The 18,093-nt window shown below is 41.7% G+C and overlaps 1 protein-coding gene across 3 annotated transcripts; it reads right to left on the minus strand.

The window, feature by feature from the left end:
* Positions 1 to 725: 725 nt before the first annotated feature.
* YTHDF1 (YTH N6-methyladenosine RNA binding protein F1) lies at positions 726 to 16,347 on the minus strand. Of its 3 annotated transcripts, XM_080627641.1 has the most exons (5): positions 15,932 to 16,347; positions 15,514 to 15,538; positions 13,945 to 14,024; positions 7,949 to 9,475; positions 726 to 2,238 (listed from the first exon to the last, which is right to left on the minus strand). In XM_080627641.1, exons 1-5 carry the CDS (start codon positions 15,956 to 15,958, stop codon positions 2,212 to 2,214), a joined length of 1,686 nt encoding a protein of 561 aa, XP_080483767.1. In that variant the 5' UTR covers positions 15,959 to 16,347; the 3' UTR covers positions 726 to 2,211. The 3 variants fall into 3 exon arrangements, with proteins under 3 accessions (XP_080483767.1, XP_080483765.1, XP_080483766.1); XM_080627640.1 differs by lacking the exon at positions 726 to 2,238 and having other exon boundaries at positions 2,255 to 9,475; XM_080627639.1 differs by lacking the exons at positions 15,514 to 15,538; positions 15,932 to 16,347 and having other exon boundaries at positions 13,945 to 14,168.
* Positions 16,348 to 18,093: the final 1,746 nt, after the last annotated feature.

The following is an 18,093-nucleotide window of genomic DNA, read 5'->3' on the forward strand; positions in this document are numbered from 1 at the left end:
GGGTTTGCTGTTGGTTGATGATTTGTTTGGGGTTTTTTTAGGGAACAGTTACCTGAAGTCTATGGGAATAACACAGCAAAGCCTTTAGATCTGGAAAGAGAAAAAAAAGAAGAAATAGGATTTGTGTAACTAACTTTTCAGCGTCCAGATGGAGCTGAATGTTTTGGCTTTGGAATCACCAGTTGTTAAGTGTCCTGACATACCACTTGAAACCAACAGCAGGTCCTTTTATTAGATGGTTTATAGCGTGTTTATACCATTGCTTCAAAAAGCCAGTTAAAAAAGTCAAATTACTAAAGTTATATCTGGGAAATGCAGCCAAGTCCCATAAAAGAAACCATTCAAAGCTTTACTTCTATTTCTTTACTTCTATTGGGGAAGTTCTTTTCTCAGCCCAGTGACCCATGTCTGTGCTACCTCCTCCTGAGGGCTACAGCACAACTTCCAACCCTTTCAGTTCCTCTACCATACAAAGAGAAAGGAAAGTACAAGTGACAGGCACTACACACACGTGTTCAATGTTCGGAGCAGCTTAGACATCCTCTGCAGCATCCTGCGAAACCCTTCCGCAGTCACCACGTGTGCTGACAGCAAACACCTCAGTTATTCAATCACAACACCTCTCAAATTAAGCTTAATTCAGGAGTCGCCATAAAGGGTGAATATAACACAGGAAGACACGTGAAAGCAGGGGAAAAAATGAAAATGACATCAAACTTGCTAAATATGTATTGTTTATTAAGGCTTGTATTCTCCTAGAGGAAAAAGTTAATCTGATGCTGTCCATTACCCCTTACAGGCAGTAACAGTCCAGAGACAGAGTTATACGTTCTAAATACAAGTCTAAATGATACAGATTAAACTTTCATTTAAATTGGAGGTCCTTTTGGAGTAAATAGTATTCAGAAGATACTTGCTTTCTAATATAGTAAAAGATCCTCTACAATAAACACGTGCAGATTCAGTGTGCTAGAGCAGCGGACATGAGCACCATTTCCATGCTTAACTGGAACTCCAGTTGGTGACAGGTTCTCCGACGGTCCCCTCACTCCACAAAAACATGACAGCAAATTCAGTTTCTTAAAACAGGTTTTTTTACTCATCCAACAGAAAAAAATAAAAAAGAAAAAAAATTAGACATACACACTGTCAATTTTAAACATCTGAGGCATAATCCATCATAGTATCCGTACTATTAGTTCCTACGTTAAAGCTCAGCATTATCGGTATAAAAAAAACCCCTTTAAATGGCGTTAGGATTTGGGGAGGGTGGGAGGGGATAATGAAGGGAAGGATTAAAAATGATCTGCAATTAACTAAGAACACCTGGAAGCTGAAACAGGTTTCAAAACATTGTCCAAACCCCCTGCAATGTTGAGAGCATCACATTATTATTTCATTAAGCTACAAAAACCGTAAAGCAGAAGGATGGCGGAGAGAAAGCATCGCGCTCCCCCTCGGCAGGATATGATAGAACGAATGCACACTGAAGCACTGGTTAACAGAATGGGGAAGGGAAATCTTTTCCAGAGAAACAATTTCACTGACAATTTGAATTTGCTACTAGACAAGAAAAAACCAACGTGGTGCATTAGCCATTTGTCCAAGTGTAATTGTACAGGTAAAGAAAGAGGCAGAGCTGATGCACAGTGAGCTGAAAGGGCGGCCTTTCAGGTCACAGTTCAGGAGTGCAGTATCCTACAAAGTTTCTTTTTCAATGACAAAAATCAATGCATTGTTTCTTCTGCCATGAAGAAAAAGAGGGTTTGGGAGGAGGAGGATAAAGGCAGACTTGTCATGTATTCTCCATAATCTCTATATCTGGCTAGGAACATAATTTGTGCCAAAATGAAGTCTTTGGGAAGCATTGACACTTGAGTATGCTCATGTTTAGGTCCACATTAGGTTAATATAACTGTTTTTACCAACTTAAAAAAATAAAAAACAGACACACTTTTATTCATGATTTCTACAGAATTTTACATAGAAAAAAAAAAGATACAAATTAATGCAGATCCACTTGGGCAAAAATAAACTACAATGTACTCAAAGATGCGACAACTTAATTTCCCCTGCACGAGAAGATATATTGGAGCTGAAAGCTTTAGTTGTCCTGATGCCAGGATGCAGCACCAGTAGACTTAATTTTGTTTCTCATAGTCGAATTTAGTCTCAGTTCTAGAATATATATCAAACTGTATGTGTTTATTCTTATTGTTTGTTTCGATTCTGACGTTCCTGCAAAGAGAAGAAAAGTCAGAAGTTAAGATTTGAGTCAAATGAGCAAGCAAAAAGCTGTTCGTGTAACAGCACCAACATGATCCCAGATAATTATAATATATATAATTATACACTTTAAATCATTGCTGCTATGTTTTAGAAATACATTGTATATACCCGACACACCCCAGGACTCGATAACTTTAATATTAAGTGCAGCTTCAAGCAGAACAGCTTGAACAGTGTCAAGCAGACACGTCAAACTGACAGCACATGAAGGTCACAGTAAGAAAGGTGTGGGACATCAGTACTGCTAAATGGAACAGGAATGGCAATATTCTACTTTTTGGACTAATTACTGCAGCAGCAGCACAACCAATGCACCAGCAGAAAGGAGATGGTAGACTGGTGAACCCCACAGAACTGCTGTGATTTTGAAGCACCCGTATGACATTAGAGTTTAGTCCCATTCAATAAAAGCAGGGATTTGAGCTCTCTAGAAATTCTGTTCCTAATTCTCCCTACCTATTCAGCTATTCTGGGAGGCTCTGCAGAACAGTTAAGTTGGGGAAAAAACAAAAGTGCATCAGGTGGATGTGAAGAAAAGTGATGTACTTTTGCATGGTCTGATAAAAACCAGCACAGCTAGACTGAACCCTAAAAGCATTCCAGTATGGAAGGCAGGAAGCTCTTGGAAGTTCTCAAAGTTCCTGCTAACCACAAAACCTAAAGACAGATAAAGCTCACCTCAAGGATACGGGCAGGGATCCCTTGCCTGTGGTAAGTCTTCATCTGAGCGAGCTTTGCTACCAGCAGCAAGCAGCCATGCCCCTGCTCAGAGTTGTAGCAGCTCCTGCACAGGGCTTACACTGATGTGTTGAGCAGCACATTACCAAAACAGGAGGGACGTGATAATTCTGTCAGGAGCCCCATAAATTGCAGAAGGCACCAAGACAAGCCCAGTAAATTATGCTGCCCTGTCTTTAGCCAGTGTGTTTTCTAGCTAAGACACCAGGCAGGCTGATTAGAAAGGGTTCAGCTTCACTGCTCTGTCCATATCATCCCAATGGTGTTCCAAGCACATTGTACAGTGCAAAAAACCACTCTGTGCACTGCGCTGGAATGCACCAACATGGCACCAAACCCTATTTCAAGGAAGAAAATTGTGGAACAGCCAAGGCATAAACCACAGTCAGCTCCTAAACTACCACCTTCAGGTTTTACTTGGAATCTTTCTGTATAAGATTCATTTCCAAATTGTTTCTGTGGCAGTGGAAAGCTTAACTGCAAATATACCAAACATGTTACAGGTAACAGGCTGTGTTTGCTGCTTCAGCTGGCCACACCATAGCATCAGAAGAGTTAATAATGGAATATACCGATTTCTGCCTCCAGCAGAATAGTAATTTTATTATGAAAACTGAAATATTAAGTCAGGAAAGTCTAGCATAAATTCTTAATCCTTGATTTAAGATAGAATTAAATGGTTGTTTTACCAAATCAACAAATAGACCATGTAAAGTGCTGTAATTTGCTTTGAAAAATCTACATTCCTCCAATCTTTTAACTACTGACTTATGATGAGCTGCCAATAAAAGTCCTATCTTAGTGACAAAGTATCAGAACATAGTAGGAGGTGTATGTTCTTAGTGAAAAAGAGCTTATGGCTGCCTGGTACCAACCCCATTTTCAGGCTTTTAATAAAGTACTTGTTCCATCCTACTTCCATTTCTAAGGTGGCAAATGCTCCTCTGCTTCACTGCCCATCAGCCCATTCTTTCCCACTGCCACCTCCCGTAACATCTCTGTGTAGTCATTTGCTGACCCTCAGAATTCCACTTTCCTTAAAAGAATTCAAGTTTTCCACTCTCCTGGACTAGGCCCACATAATCAGAAGACAGTCTGGCACTGAGACTTCTACCTGGTACCTAGAAGGTATGTTCATGGCATTCAGAAACTCAGCTCAGGCTTTATAACACACTAAAAAGTGCTATTTATTGAGCAGGTTATCGAGTAGTTCCTCCTGCTTTGCTCCTTGTTTCACTCTCAAGGGGCTAATCTGAGTCTTCCTTTTAAAGTGTCTGAACACATAAACTGACAGGGAGGAAACTGATGCAACTTCTCGTGCTCTTGAGCACGGCTGCTTCTCAGAAGCTGCAACTCTCATTCTCTTCCTTACTGCTATTTAGCACTACTGCAAGCAGCAAGAGTTTTATATGCAACTAACAAAGCTGTGTTCATTTTGGTTCTGAAGATCCATCCTGAGCCTTCACAGTTTCTCTTCTCCAGCGAAATTCTGGTATCTCACAGTGCTGCACACTTCTCCTTCATGACATCAGTGTGTGCAGTCTTCAGACGCAGGAAAAATGGGGTTTCACACAACCTGCAGAAGCTTCCATTTTGGAGACACTCATTCCTGTCACACTCCCTTGCCCTTCACCTCAGTCTGAGGCAGTGGTCAACCTTCCTACTAAACTTTATCTGTTAAGGTCAGTGGGATGAAAGCATTCATCTTCTGACACAAAATAAGTGGTTTATTTATATCAGGAAACACAATTAGTATTAACCTGAAGACAGAAATGGTTTTTAACTCGTTTTGGAGCAAGGCCATAATCTACCCTTACAAGTTCTGCAGCAGTGAATGAGTTCACAGAAAGCACACTGAAAGGAAATACTTAATACTAGAAGAAAATGAGTATTTCTAAGTGCCAACACACACTAGCTAACACTTTACAATATTTAATCACCCCAAAGGAAAAATGCTAAACATGGTGAGTCAAGAGCTTTCTAAGACCATGCAGCTCTTCCAATACTACACCACATGCAGAACTTGGAACAGTGAGTGCCTTGCCACAGACCAGAGGTGGCAGCAGCAGCAGCAGAGTCCTGTAGCTGTGACTAGCTACATACAGACCTATGCAGATGAGCTGCTGACAGTACATCAGCCCATCTGTCCCACCACAGGAGATGCAACTAAAACCACCAGAACATGCAACAGATTTCTTTTCCAAGCATGTCTCTAGGGAATGTGAGTAATTAATGACACATTAGACTGTGTTTTCTTTTTGAAGGAGCCTTCTCACACACCTTGCAACTCAATTCATGTTTGAAGAGCACAAGCTTTTATCACAGAGGTTGCTCACTTTGTGGACACTGCAGTGGCCCTGGAAACCGCCTGAGGAGGGCCAGCAGAGATTTCAGGCCACTATTTGATATTTCATTCCAGACACAATATCCTTCTATCACTCTCTTCCCAAGTTCTGGGTCACCGGAGTGGGCTCAAATAGTTTATTAAGATGGCAAATCAAAAGCTGGATTTAACATCCCAACACGACCAAATCTTCCCACAATTCAAGATGATGACACAGCCCTCAAGCAATGCTCTTAACACTGATGAATCTTTGGCACTTGAATGAATTTCCTCCAGAGTTATTCCTGCCAAATCCTCATCTGACAATCTGATGTTAACAGAGGTTCCCAGACCAGTAAGCTCAGAGAGCATACACTGGAGTTTACTCTGCTCACATTAGTTAAGGAAACACTGATTAGCAACAAACTGTAACCATTTTAAGAAAAGAGCTGAAATGCTGGTGGCTCACACTGTACAGATTATATGAAGTTATTTTTCCTACTAAGTGTGTATAAATAAAATCAAAGCATTCAAGCTCTCCATGGGCAGGTTTTGAAGAATTCTGGCCCTTTGTAACCACAAGTGGTGAAATGGAAGAACAAAATTTCAACAAGTGACTTTACAGCTAACCAGAGTGTAATGAATAAAAGACGATAGCAACAAAGCCCAGTTCAGACGGCACCTCTAGAGTTAACCATCTGAAAATGTCACTTAGGTCATAAAACACCTGAAAGTTATTGTCATAGCAAGGTGCACTTTGCATAAGAGGAAGGTTTCAACTTCACAGCACAAACTTCTCACCAAGAAGGAATTTAAGCATGTGAATATCCTGCAGAAAATCTCTTTTAGTCATCAGTTGGACTCTAAAATTCATTTAGTTGATGAAGCAGAAAATATTATCTCTCCAGACAATAGTTTTATAGACTGCAACCTGACAAGCAGCATTTTACATTCCCTCAGTGTTGAGCTGCTTCACCTCTCTGGCACTATGACCCTCCCCAGTGTACTTCCATTCCCTGTATATTGCTCTATTTTCTAAGCTCTTGGGAGGGATCTAAGAGATGTTACATTATTCACAGTTGATTTTCTGAACGAGTCACACAGGGATTAAACAAGACAGAAAAAAATGCATTTTGAAAAGCTGCTCCTGCGATAAAGGAGTGAGCTGGGTAAGAGCATTGTGTCAGTGCTTGAGCTGAAAGTGGGAAATCATTGTGTATGTTGGAACAACGCAAAACAGGACCAGCCCAACAGCTGAACATCAGCCCTGAGCTACTACAAAGGCAATTTGGGGTTAACTGTTCAAGACTAGATATGCTGTCACTTTCTCAGTACTCTCACTCCTTAAACATGCACATTACTCTCCCCTCCAGACTTGGCAGCAAATCATAGGGAGACTCAGCATTAAAAACCCCAAAACAATCACATCACTTCAATTCACTGTAACCACCAGACAAAGGAACCCGGGCCTCGGCTTAAGATTCTCACCTGCGGAAGGGAACACCTCTCTCAGATACAGGTTGCATTGCATATTGTCTACTAAAGGAATGAAGTATTGAAGCAAAGGCTTTTAGCTGGTGGAAGCCCACAGGGAGTACACAAGAAAAGCTACAAATTTGAAGCTCTCCTGCCCTGATGAGGTACTCTATGCACAGCACATCTTAGAGCTGGGAGAAGCTGAGCTAAAAAGTACCTAAGACACTGATCTCCTTGTCTCTCGTAATTTAAGTGTAAGTTCTACAAAGACACTTTAAAGCAATTTATCTGCACTTCTAAATGGCAGTAAAACCTTCCAAATGGCAACTTCAATTTCAGCTCCAGCAACATGCATTAAGCCTTTGCTTAAGCAGTGTGAACTGCACTAAATTAGCCTGTCAAATAAAGCAACACAAAGTGTTACTTAGCTAGTAGCTACACATCCCAACACCTATTATTTTGTCACTATTACTTCTAGACTGCCTAATTAGAGAAGGGCGTTCTTGAAACTGAAGTCATGGGACGGATAGGGACAGATGGCAGACTTAAGAGCCATGAAAGTATATATAAAGTTTTTACTACAGTTTCCCAGTTACTGCCCAAATTTCTCTTACTGTGCCTTCAGTCTAAACTTCTGTTCAAGAATTAACAGACAGACTGGACCTGGGACATGAAAACCTTTATTTACCCAAATAATAATATACATTACTTCAGAAGCAGAAACACAATCTGTCTAGCACTACTGCAGTTTTATGCAACTCTTTTCCAGAGAGATCAACTGAACAGATCAGGCTTCTTACTCTTAAAGGTGATGTAAATCACCAAATCACTGAAGCAAATTGCAAATACCAATACAGGTATCAATTCTGACAGCTCAGTTCCAGGCAAACAGTGTGAAAACACTTCATATTTAAGACAAAAAACTAAATTACAATCTGGCAGAATCCAGTTGTGAAACAGAAACTATTTCCTAATTTATTAACCATTTTAAGATGAAAAAATAAATCCAACCCCAAAAACCTGGATATAATGGTCCTTAACTTATATTTTTTCCACCGTAACAGCCTTCACATTTCATTTGCCCCATATCTGTGTATAAAAGAAACTTTTTAAGAAGTTTACCTTCCGCACCACCTCCTCCTCTTCCTGGCGCTTCTCATAATGAGAAAAGTCATCAAAGATGGAGGTCGTGTGCTTGTAAGTAGCAATAATTTTAAGCACTTGTTTTGCTTTTTCTAAGGGCACCTCCTGTGTATCACGGGAGTTTGTAACGGGTTTGTTGTCATTGTTCTCCAGCCTGATGTGTCGGAGCTGGTTGTTGGGCACATCCTTCACAAAGATCCACTTGACATCAAATTTCCCCTTCCACTTGTCCTGAGACCAGACACCTGCACTGGTGCCATAGTCCACAGGTGATTTCATCTCTGCTACTCCACAGAAGTGTCCACTGCCATTGACACTGAACAGCAAGTAGACTGGACCCTTGCTATTCATGGACCGAAAAGCACTGTCCAGGCGTTTGTTGCCATGTTCTGTACTACACCAAATAGAATACTTAATGGAACGATGAATATCATCCTCTGAATAGCTCTTTATTATGAACACACGTCCATTTTTAAGGTTCCATTCAAAATCTTTAGGATTATAGCTGTGAGCAGCTTTCAGTTTTTCAAGCACAGGATGGGACTCGCCACTTGGAACAGGGTTAGGCTGGGTGCTCCCAGCTGAGCTGCTGTCATTACCAGTTCCTCCACTTTGGCCAAAAGCTGCATTCCTGTTGCGAGGAGCTACCCAGCGATTCTGGGGTGGTTGCTGAGGGGTCTGATACTGTGGCTGAGTCAATGGAGGAGGTTGAGTTGGAACAGGCTGAACAATCGGTTGCTGTGGCTGTGGAACAGACTGAGGAGAAGGTATCTGTTGGGGGGCAGGAACTTTTGCCACAGGACCCTTATTGTCCCAAGTACCTATGTCCATATTATGCTTTATAGGTGGAGGAGGCAACGCTCCTCCGATTACAGGTCCAGTTTTTGTTTTCATTTTAGGCTGTGGTTTTGCAGGCTTGCTGGCAATAGCAGCCCAAGAGGTTGGTTTAGATACTGGCAAGTTTACGTTAGATCCACCGTTACCAGAGAGGGCACCAGTCATCCCGGCACTGTTGACAACAGAACCTACTGTTTTCACCGCTGAAGTTGTAACATCGCCACCAATCTTAAGACCAACCATTCCCTGTTCAATACTGTTCATTCCAGGAGCTTTATTTAATGTGTCATTATGAAATCCTGTTTGTCCATCCACAATGGTACCACCCAGTGAACTAGGTGGGTAGCTGTAACTGCTCCCATAGGCTGAGCTTTGAGTCTGCTGTCCTTGGGATCCGCTTGTTCCCCAAGCTGAGAAGGCAGGATTTTCGGGGAAGAAGTTAAACCGGTGTTGATAGATATTGTTTCCCAGACCCCCAGGCTGTCCAAAAACAGCATCATGCATAAAATGATGATCTCCATTACTGAGCTGTCCATAGGTGGTGAGATATGGGATAGGAGGATCTCCTCCTGTAGACCATGGTGCTTCACTGAGAGAATAGGGAAACCCAATAGATGGTGGATAATAACTGGACAGATAAGGATCAGTCATTGATGGATAGCTACTGTTCTGTTAAAGAAAAAAAACAAAGGTAACTTCAGATATAAACCCCCCTTTATTTATAAACAGCCACAACACTCTTCATCACCAAACAGAAAATAGAATTAAGGTAATTTAATTTCTAATTACAGATCTTAGTTCACACTCCAGGAAGCTGCAGTATCTGGGCATTTATAACACACCCCAATGAGGTTAGTGCTTAAGATTCTAACACCATGTAAGCTTAGTGACATTACTAAGGTTGTTCAGTGGCTGCTTCTAGAATTGTTAAATCTACCAATACCCCAAAATATTTCAAGGATCTTCTATAACACTGTATTTTGTGTTTCATAGAACTAAGGATATCCAACATTTATATACTGCCACATGGAAGAAGCTCTAGATTAAATTACTTTAATATGACAACACATGTAACAGAAAATATTATTACAGGCCACATTATGGGATTGTTTTTAGGGGGCAACAGTCCCCAGCAAGCAAAACATTCCTTAAGTAAACCATGCAAAGGCTACTTCTGACAGAGATAGGATCAGTGAGATCACACACTAAGCAGACTCAACAACTACAAACTGAACTTAAGGTGACTAGAAACAAATACATGTGAATTACGGCATGTGCTCTGTGCCACCCAAACTGTTTGAGGAAGACCCCATTCAGCCTTTTGCAAAAGTCTCTTCCTCCCTCAGCAGTAAAGTTATAAACATGCAAAACTGTTCCTGACTGTCCTTTCAAACAACCCATCTTTTCCACTCTATGAAATAAGAGACTTGAGCAGTTATAAACCAGCAAATCCCCCTCTGCAATTCCAGCATTTCCTCCCTTTCAACTGTTTCTTACACCAAGCTGAGCAGCTTTTCTTTCCACTCTGCATCTTCTGCTGACACCTGATTTTTGAAGCATTCCATATGTTTCTTATATTCGACTATGCAAAAGAACAAATACGGAATATTCTAAAATGGGGTTTGTTCCTCTTTAAATAAACCTGAAGCATATATATATATATATATATATTGGAGACCTTCCAAACTGACACTCTAACTGTAATTACCAGTGAGGGGGAGGGAAGGTCAACAACTCCTGTGAGTCAAACAGCAGCTACCCTTTCCTTACACATGGAGAAAGGATTATTTGAAGAGGAGGAACTAAGATTTCTTTCAAACTGCAAAATTTCAAACATTGGGAAAAAAAAAAAAAAAATCTCTGCTAAATCAGGAAAACTGCACTGGAACTTTGATATTTTTTCCAAAAAATCAGATTATTTCTCAACTCCCTTCAAAAAAATGAAGTAAAAACCCCTCCTTGCTGCAGATCAGCACAATACCCAACTGAGTCATTTCCACTGCTCATTTCTCACAGACTCCCTTCCATGACGCCCTAAAGCCAGAGCAATTCAAGATCTTTACTTTGCATATCTAGAATGACACCATCAATTGCCTCCATCACAGACAGCACCACAAGCACTCAGGACTTCAAACAGCCTGAATCCGGTTATTGATTCAAAGAAACAATCTCTGCCACTGTTCATGTGCCTTTATTTACGTGCAAATTCTATCCTTAACAAGAGGTACAAAATCCACCTTTCTATGAGAAGATCCTTTGAAACACATTCAATTTTCTGGCAGTTCCCAGTTAAATAATCCATATTTAGCATAGGAAAACATTTCTCTGAAAGACTTTAGAAATTGTTACGTGTTATGTCTTGATATCTTTAATATTGGAAAAACATAAAAAGAAATGCAGGTGATAGAGAGGAGACATAAGTAGTTTTGGGGATCTTATGTTCATATATTCTATAGATTTAAGACCCAAAAGAACAAGCTTAGAGAAGGCAGGTGTTTTCTCCTACAGTATTTCTGCAAAGGATTCTAATGATTCCTGAGACTGTCACCTCCTGTCACACAACCTGTAAAGTTTCCACAAGGATTCTAACAGGATTAAAGGAAAGTTGCAGCAGACATCCTTACGGAACAGTCCATCTCTTCTGACTGGCTTTATGCCAGGGTGTATAAAAAGAAACTTGACAGAACTCCTTCACTGCAACAGCAGAACATTTCCTTCAACAAACTTATCCCTGACCTTCCTGCACTCTTCTGCATTTCTGTTGTTGCTTAATTAAAGAGAGACAACACAAAAAGCCACCCCAACCATTCTGTTATCAGGAAGGGAATCCTCCTTTCTCCCAAAGTATGCTATTCACTAGTAACTCCCTGTTCCTTATCAGCAACCTTTTGGTTCTGGATGATGTTACACGCAGGATGCCTGTCCTGTTTTGAATAGAACTTTGTTTACAAATACTCCACTCTGTTCCCTCCACACTTAAAATTGCTTTTGGATCTGTATTAACTACTGCTCCTTGGATACTAGAGCTTTTATGGAAAGAAAAGGCATCACCACTATTGAGGAGCAGTTTCCAACAGAAAGATACAAGAATATTACATTTTGTTTCATTATATAACAAGTTCAATACTCATTCTAAAGATTAATCTTTATTTCTAAAAACTGAAATTAACACAGGATTACCAGCCTACATTTGACCTTTGATGTCAAACATATTGTTGTTAAGGACCTTCTTAATTTCTTATGTACTTTCTTTTAATATCTAGTTGCTTTCCAATCTTTCTTTTGCAAGTCACTTCTATTTTCCAGTAGTTTTAAAGGACTGAATAAATGACTGAGCAACTAGATCAGGCTTTGTTCAGAACCTTGGTTGTCTTCAGTACAAAATCTCACAGTCCCAATTAATGCAACTGTCACTTTCGACTTGGAAGACAACCTACACAATTGTTTCTTCTAGCATGTGTTCCATGATATTGTTTCTATGCCAGTGCCTGACTGCAGCACAAATGCAGTGGGCAGTGGAGCTATACTTTCATGTAAGAAAACTTCATTAGAATTATGGAATTTCTTAGAGGCAGAGCAATTTCTCCATTTAAAACTAATAATTGGGCTTGTTGACAAGACATTTCCTAGAATTAAACTGTAATTGATGGTTCTACGTTTTTCCTATATGAAGTCTGAGGTTCAGTAGGTTTCACATCAGGAAAACATATCTTGGTTTTAAGTAATTAAAAATGATTCACATGTGATGAAGTAGAATTTCAATTAGAGAAAGGTGGAAACAACAATTTCTTTCAAAACTAGTTTTGTATTAGAAAACTTTACACTCTTTTTTGCCCATAAATATCGTGCTCTTAAACCTGCTACAGCACATTAATTCCAGAGAAGAGGGAATGCTTCCCATTCATTTTAACTGTCTAAGTCTGAAGATCACGTTTATGCTGCAGATGACTATGAAGCTCAGATTGGGAGCCAGAACCCACCCAGCACAGAGGACAGATCATGCTGTCACACACACGTGTCCCAGCTTCCACAGTGCTGTGTCTAAATTGCTTCCAGCATGGAAAAAAGCCCACATAAGACATTGCGCTAAAGTCTGTACCCTGCTATGATCCAAGACAAACTTGCCACCCAGCTCCATCTATCCAACTGCCCTAACAGAAGTGTTTAGTACACCTTGAAGATAATAAATACACAGAACACCAACTGATCCTGTTTGCTCTGGTGTTTATCTTCAGGATTAAATCAGTTTCCACCAATGAAACAGAACAGCACACCACATGACCCCTTCACCATATAATTTTCTTTTGCAAGCAGGTTCAGTGATGCTACCAATATTAATACTGGCATCTCTCAGCATCAGGCTGAATTATAAGTGGCCCTTTCAAAGCATAATACTTTGACTTCATGCCAAGAAAAGGCACTTCTGGTAGGTCTCTGAAACGGTATTTCATATTCATAAAAGAAAGCTTTTTGCATCTCCAGCTTCTTTACATCTTGTTCATTTTAAAGATGTGAATGTTAAGTCAAAAATTATTTCAGTTAGAAGATATTTTCAATTATAATGCTATTTAAGTCATGGTTGTTGATTTAATGTACATGATAATGAGTTGGATTATACTGAGTTTACACCACAATACCTTAACTCTTAAAATAACACACCTTTTAATTCTTAAAAGGACATGAAGTAACAACAATATTTACTAAAGTGTAAAAAGCAAGTGGGACCACTCTACAAGCTCCCTAGAAAACAAACTGCAACTGCACTGATTTCTAGATTTATACAAATCAGGAGAGCCCAAAAGCAGAACCTTCAGACTCCCACATGCAATTCATCTATCAAATAAATGTAAGATCAAATAGTCTGTCACAGTCCAACTGTATCAGTAACCCACAATTAACAGACACTACTTGGAGCATTAACTTCATTTTCACTTGCAGCCATCTGGATATGCCAAGTACTATTAGCTTTGTGAGCACAAATGCTAGTTTTATTACCAAGTAACACAACATGCTTGTCATTTCTTTTTCCATTTCTATTTAAGGAATTTGCTCCCTCCACACAATCCCATGAATTGAGTGCCAGCAGCATGCCAAAGGAAAAAAAAAAAAAAAAAGTACTGAGTTAAAAATACACTAACCTGATTTGACTGCCCAGAAAGGTAAGGTTCAAAATCGTTGTCATGAACTGTATCCTTCTGATGTAACGAACCATTTTGTACTAGAAGAAAAAGGTTACAACATGTTATAACACTGTTTATAGCATTGCAGTAAAGAGTTCCACCCTGTGTTATTTTATGAAAAGCCATATTTCTTCTTCACAGCATGAAGGCTCATAAAAAGACCAAAGAATGACATTTCCCCTTCAAACAGTTGCTCTTTATATTATTGCTTACAAATTTGAGTAAATTTAGAACTAAATAAAATTCTGCAGTCAAAAGTGAATAGACAACTAGTGTGAACTGATTCTGAACAAAAGAAATCATTATTGACAAAAATCTTGTGAAGATTGTTGGGAAATAACATCCATTGTTATGGTCCACAATTAGAACTCTCAGCAAGTAATCCACAGCTCTGCCAGCATGTGTCAGTCACTGCTTAAGTGAAGTTGGGTAAAACAAGATGAGGTGAGGTTACACTTAATTATGAAATAATGGTTAAGTGCCTCAGCACCCTGACATCTTCAGGAAAAGCTATGTCTCCTCTTTCTCATGTGCAGAACAGAGACACTTCAGCATAAAACCCTGTTTGAGAAGCATGCAAACCCATTACTGAAAGATTCGCAAAACTGTCGTTGCATCACTTCAGATCATTTCTTTTGCTTGCTTTACTTAAGAAAATCAGGTCAAACACATTATGTGACAGTTGCTTTATTTACCTATTTCACAGAGCAGGTGAACTAAACAGCACACTGCAGCATATGGGATGCCTGGGAATTGACCATAATATTGCTACAAAGTTTGTCAGGGAAAGTAGAGGTCAAAGAGTATTTACAAACACAGGCAATAGCGTCAAACTTCCTGTAACTGGTAGCAGATGGATTTTTAATTCATGTTAAGGCATATTAAAAAGCATTTAGGAGTTAAATATTGTTAGTTGCTAAGTCTAGAGAGTCACATACCCATTAGTAATCACAGTTAACACTCGAGGTTAACACAGATTAACCTATGTGTCTAAAAGACACACAGGTCTCTTAGATGACCTGTTATTAAGTTCAATTGAAAACAAAGCATTATCATTATAAGCTTATTATCTTATCAATTATTTACTTTAAATTCCCTAAATTATTAAGTTTGTAGGCTTATATATGACTAGCACATCTATCAGTGAACAGCAAACCAGTAACACAACCGTATTCATATAGCAGGAAGAAACTCTGCAAAAGTATGTAAAACTATGTATTTAATATGCATGTCCTTATGACTCTATGTAGAAATCTGTTTTATTTTAAGGAAATGAACGGCATTACAATGTTTAGCACCAACACACAGTCCTTCCCACTGTTAACTCAGGAGCATTAAGCAGGATGCAATCAAGCTTGTATGAGCAATAACAGTTCATGCTGGTTTTGAAACAAAGCACAACTTCCCTTGTTCCAGATGTTATCCATGTGGACTAAAAGCCGTACCTTACTGCTCACCTACAGGCACCTGCATAATTCACCTATTACAGTAACAATTCAAACGACCAGATCTCAGCATGATCCTCACCTTTATTATCCTGTCCTTTCGGTCTCTGGGAAGCCATGGCACATGATTGGGGAAAAGGAAAAGAAAAAAAGAGAATAAATAAAAGTTTATTTCAGAAAAACGCTTATATCATCACCACAAAACACAGAGCTTTTGAGGTCGGAGGGCCCATAAAAATGGCTTACAACACATCAGGGCTTGTTTAAACGGGAGTATGTTCCACGCATCTTTCCGCACTTACAAATGGCCACGGCTCCCTAAAGGCTGTGGGAACGCGCTGCGCCCATGGAAGAACTTTAAGAGGAAGATTCAGGTCCAGTGAAGCCGAGACGGAGAAGAAAAGCCTCGCCCGGGCCAGACGCAGGCACCGGCCTGCACGGGAAACCCCCCGTCGCCGGGCGGGGTGGCGGCAGGGCCCGCGCCGCGCCTCGCCACTTACCTGAGGGTCAACGCTTGTGGCAGACATAATTCATGTACAGGGCCGCCGTGGTTCAGCAGACAGGGCCGGAGGATGAGGGGGGTGATGCTAGGGCCGCTCGGGGCAGCGCGGAGCTCCGGGGCCTGCCGGAGGGACGGCGGTGCCTCACCCCTGAGGCGGCCGCCGAGGAGGGGAAGGGGCCGGGGCCGAGGGGGAAGGGAAAGGGGCCGCTGGCGAGCTCGCCGCCGCTCGGCGCCTCCTCAGGGTGGCCGGGGGACGGCGCCGGTCACCGCGCCTCCTCTCGCCTACACCCAGCCGGGCCCCGTCTCTTCACATGCCCCCGGGGCCGCGCCACCCGAAACCTTGCCCGCCGCCGCCTTCGAGGCCGCAGCAAGGGACGAAGCCGGAGCCTCCAACTCCAATGGCGGCGGGCGCCGGGCTGCGGTGACGTCAGCGCCAAGAGCGCGCGGGGCGAGCCGGGAAAGCACGGCCGGGCGCAGGCGGGGAGGGGGGGAAGGCGCGCGGAGAGGCGTGAGGCGTGGTGCGCATGTGCGGGCGAGCTGAGGGGACGGGCAGGCTCGGTGGCTGTGGGGTTGTTGCGTTCGGCTTTTGAGGGACTGGAGGCGGGTTCTTTAGCCCTGGAGCTCACTGTGAGGGCTCACCCATGGCCGCAGGCGATGAGGTCGGTCTTCCCCTCACAGTTAGCCCGAAGGCGGCGCGGTAGCTGCGGCTGGCATGCTGTGTCAGAGGGTCTCAAGCAAGCCTGGGTGCTGGCAGCACTTTTTAGGTTAATACCTTTTACCTTGTGTATAGCTGGTGTTTTGCAGAATTTAAGTGTTACCTTGGACCCGTTATCAGAGTTTATGTTGATTTCGGCAGGGCCATGAAGTAGCCTTGTACGTTTCAGGGAGTCTGGTCGGTTTCCTGTGTGCCCCTCTGAGGGAGGGAGGAAATGAGCCAGCGGTGAATAAACTGCCTGAGGTGTAACCATCCAGTGCTGCTTTATGCCCAAATTCAATCTGTAACACTTGGAGAGGGCTGGCTTAAGGAGAAGTCAGATTAAATGAAAGCAATTCTCTTTCTTGCATTTGAGTTCTACCTCATTACTGCTTGTATTTCTGCCTCTGTACACAGTGGGTTGTTAGGGATTTTTTTCATAGTATCATAGGATCACAGCCTGGTTTGTGTTGAAGGGACCTTAAAGCTCCTCCAGCTCCAACCCCTGCCACGGGCAGGGACACCTTCCACTAGAGCAGCTTGCTCCAAGCCCCTGTGTCCAACCTGGCCTTGAACACTGCCAGGGATGGGGCAGCCACAGCTTCTCTGGGCACCCTGTGCCAGCGCCTCAGCACCCTCACAGGGAAGAGCTTCTGCCTAAGGAAATGTTTGGTGTTGAAACACAAGTCAAGGTGGTTTTGCTTGTATTATGGTAACACTCGGAGGCCTCACTATCCTGCTGACTTACAAGCATAGTATCATAGAATCATAGAATAGTTAGGGTTGGAAAGGACCTTAAGATCATCCAGTTCCAACCCCCCTGCCAGGTGAGGGTAGGGACACCTCACACTAAACCATGTCACCCAAGGCTCTGTCCAGCCTGGCCTTGAACACCGCCAGGGATGGAGCATTCACGACCTCCCTGGGCAACCGATTCCAGTGCCTCACCACCCTCACAGTAAAGAATTTAGTACATGATAGTTCACTTGGTGCTCAATGACAGTTTGGTGCACTGGGAGCCTCTTATACCACAGCACAAGAAAATATCACTGCAGAGCACAGCAGTGGTACCGGGTGACAGCAGCTCAGTGCAATTTGCAGAACATAATTTCTTTTGACTCCTTTGGAAACTGATGCAGTGAAAGGATTTGTAACATCATTTGCATCAATAACATACCGCTGAGATTATCTTTTAACATGTTACATAGGTGTCTGACATCTGCTTGGAGAATGGAAATAATGGTCCTTAAATTGGCTGGAAACCTGAATGTTTCTTGAAGGTATCAAAATGCCTGCAGAGATTTAGTTGGTAAGTTCTTTCGGCTTTGAACATACCCCTTGGTGTAGTTTCTTGACACAAACATGCACTAGTTACAGTTTCTAGGAATGAGCAATATACAAACATATTTGAGAGAAAGATGAATCAAAATCAGGCTTTCAACATGTGTATAATATATTGTGTTATT

The sequence above is a fragment of the Psittacula echo genome, assembly GCF_963264785.1.
Source record: "Psittacula echo genome assembly, chromosome: 12".
Taxonomy (NCBI): domain Eukaryota; kingdom Metazoa; phylum Chordata; class Aves; order Psittaciformes; family Psittacidae; genus Psittacula; species Psittacula echo.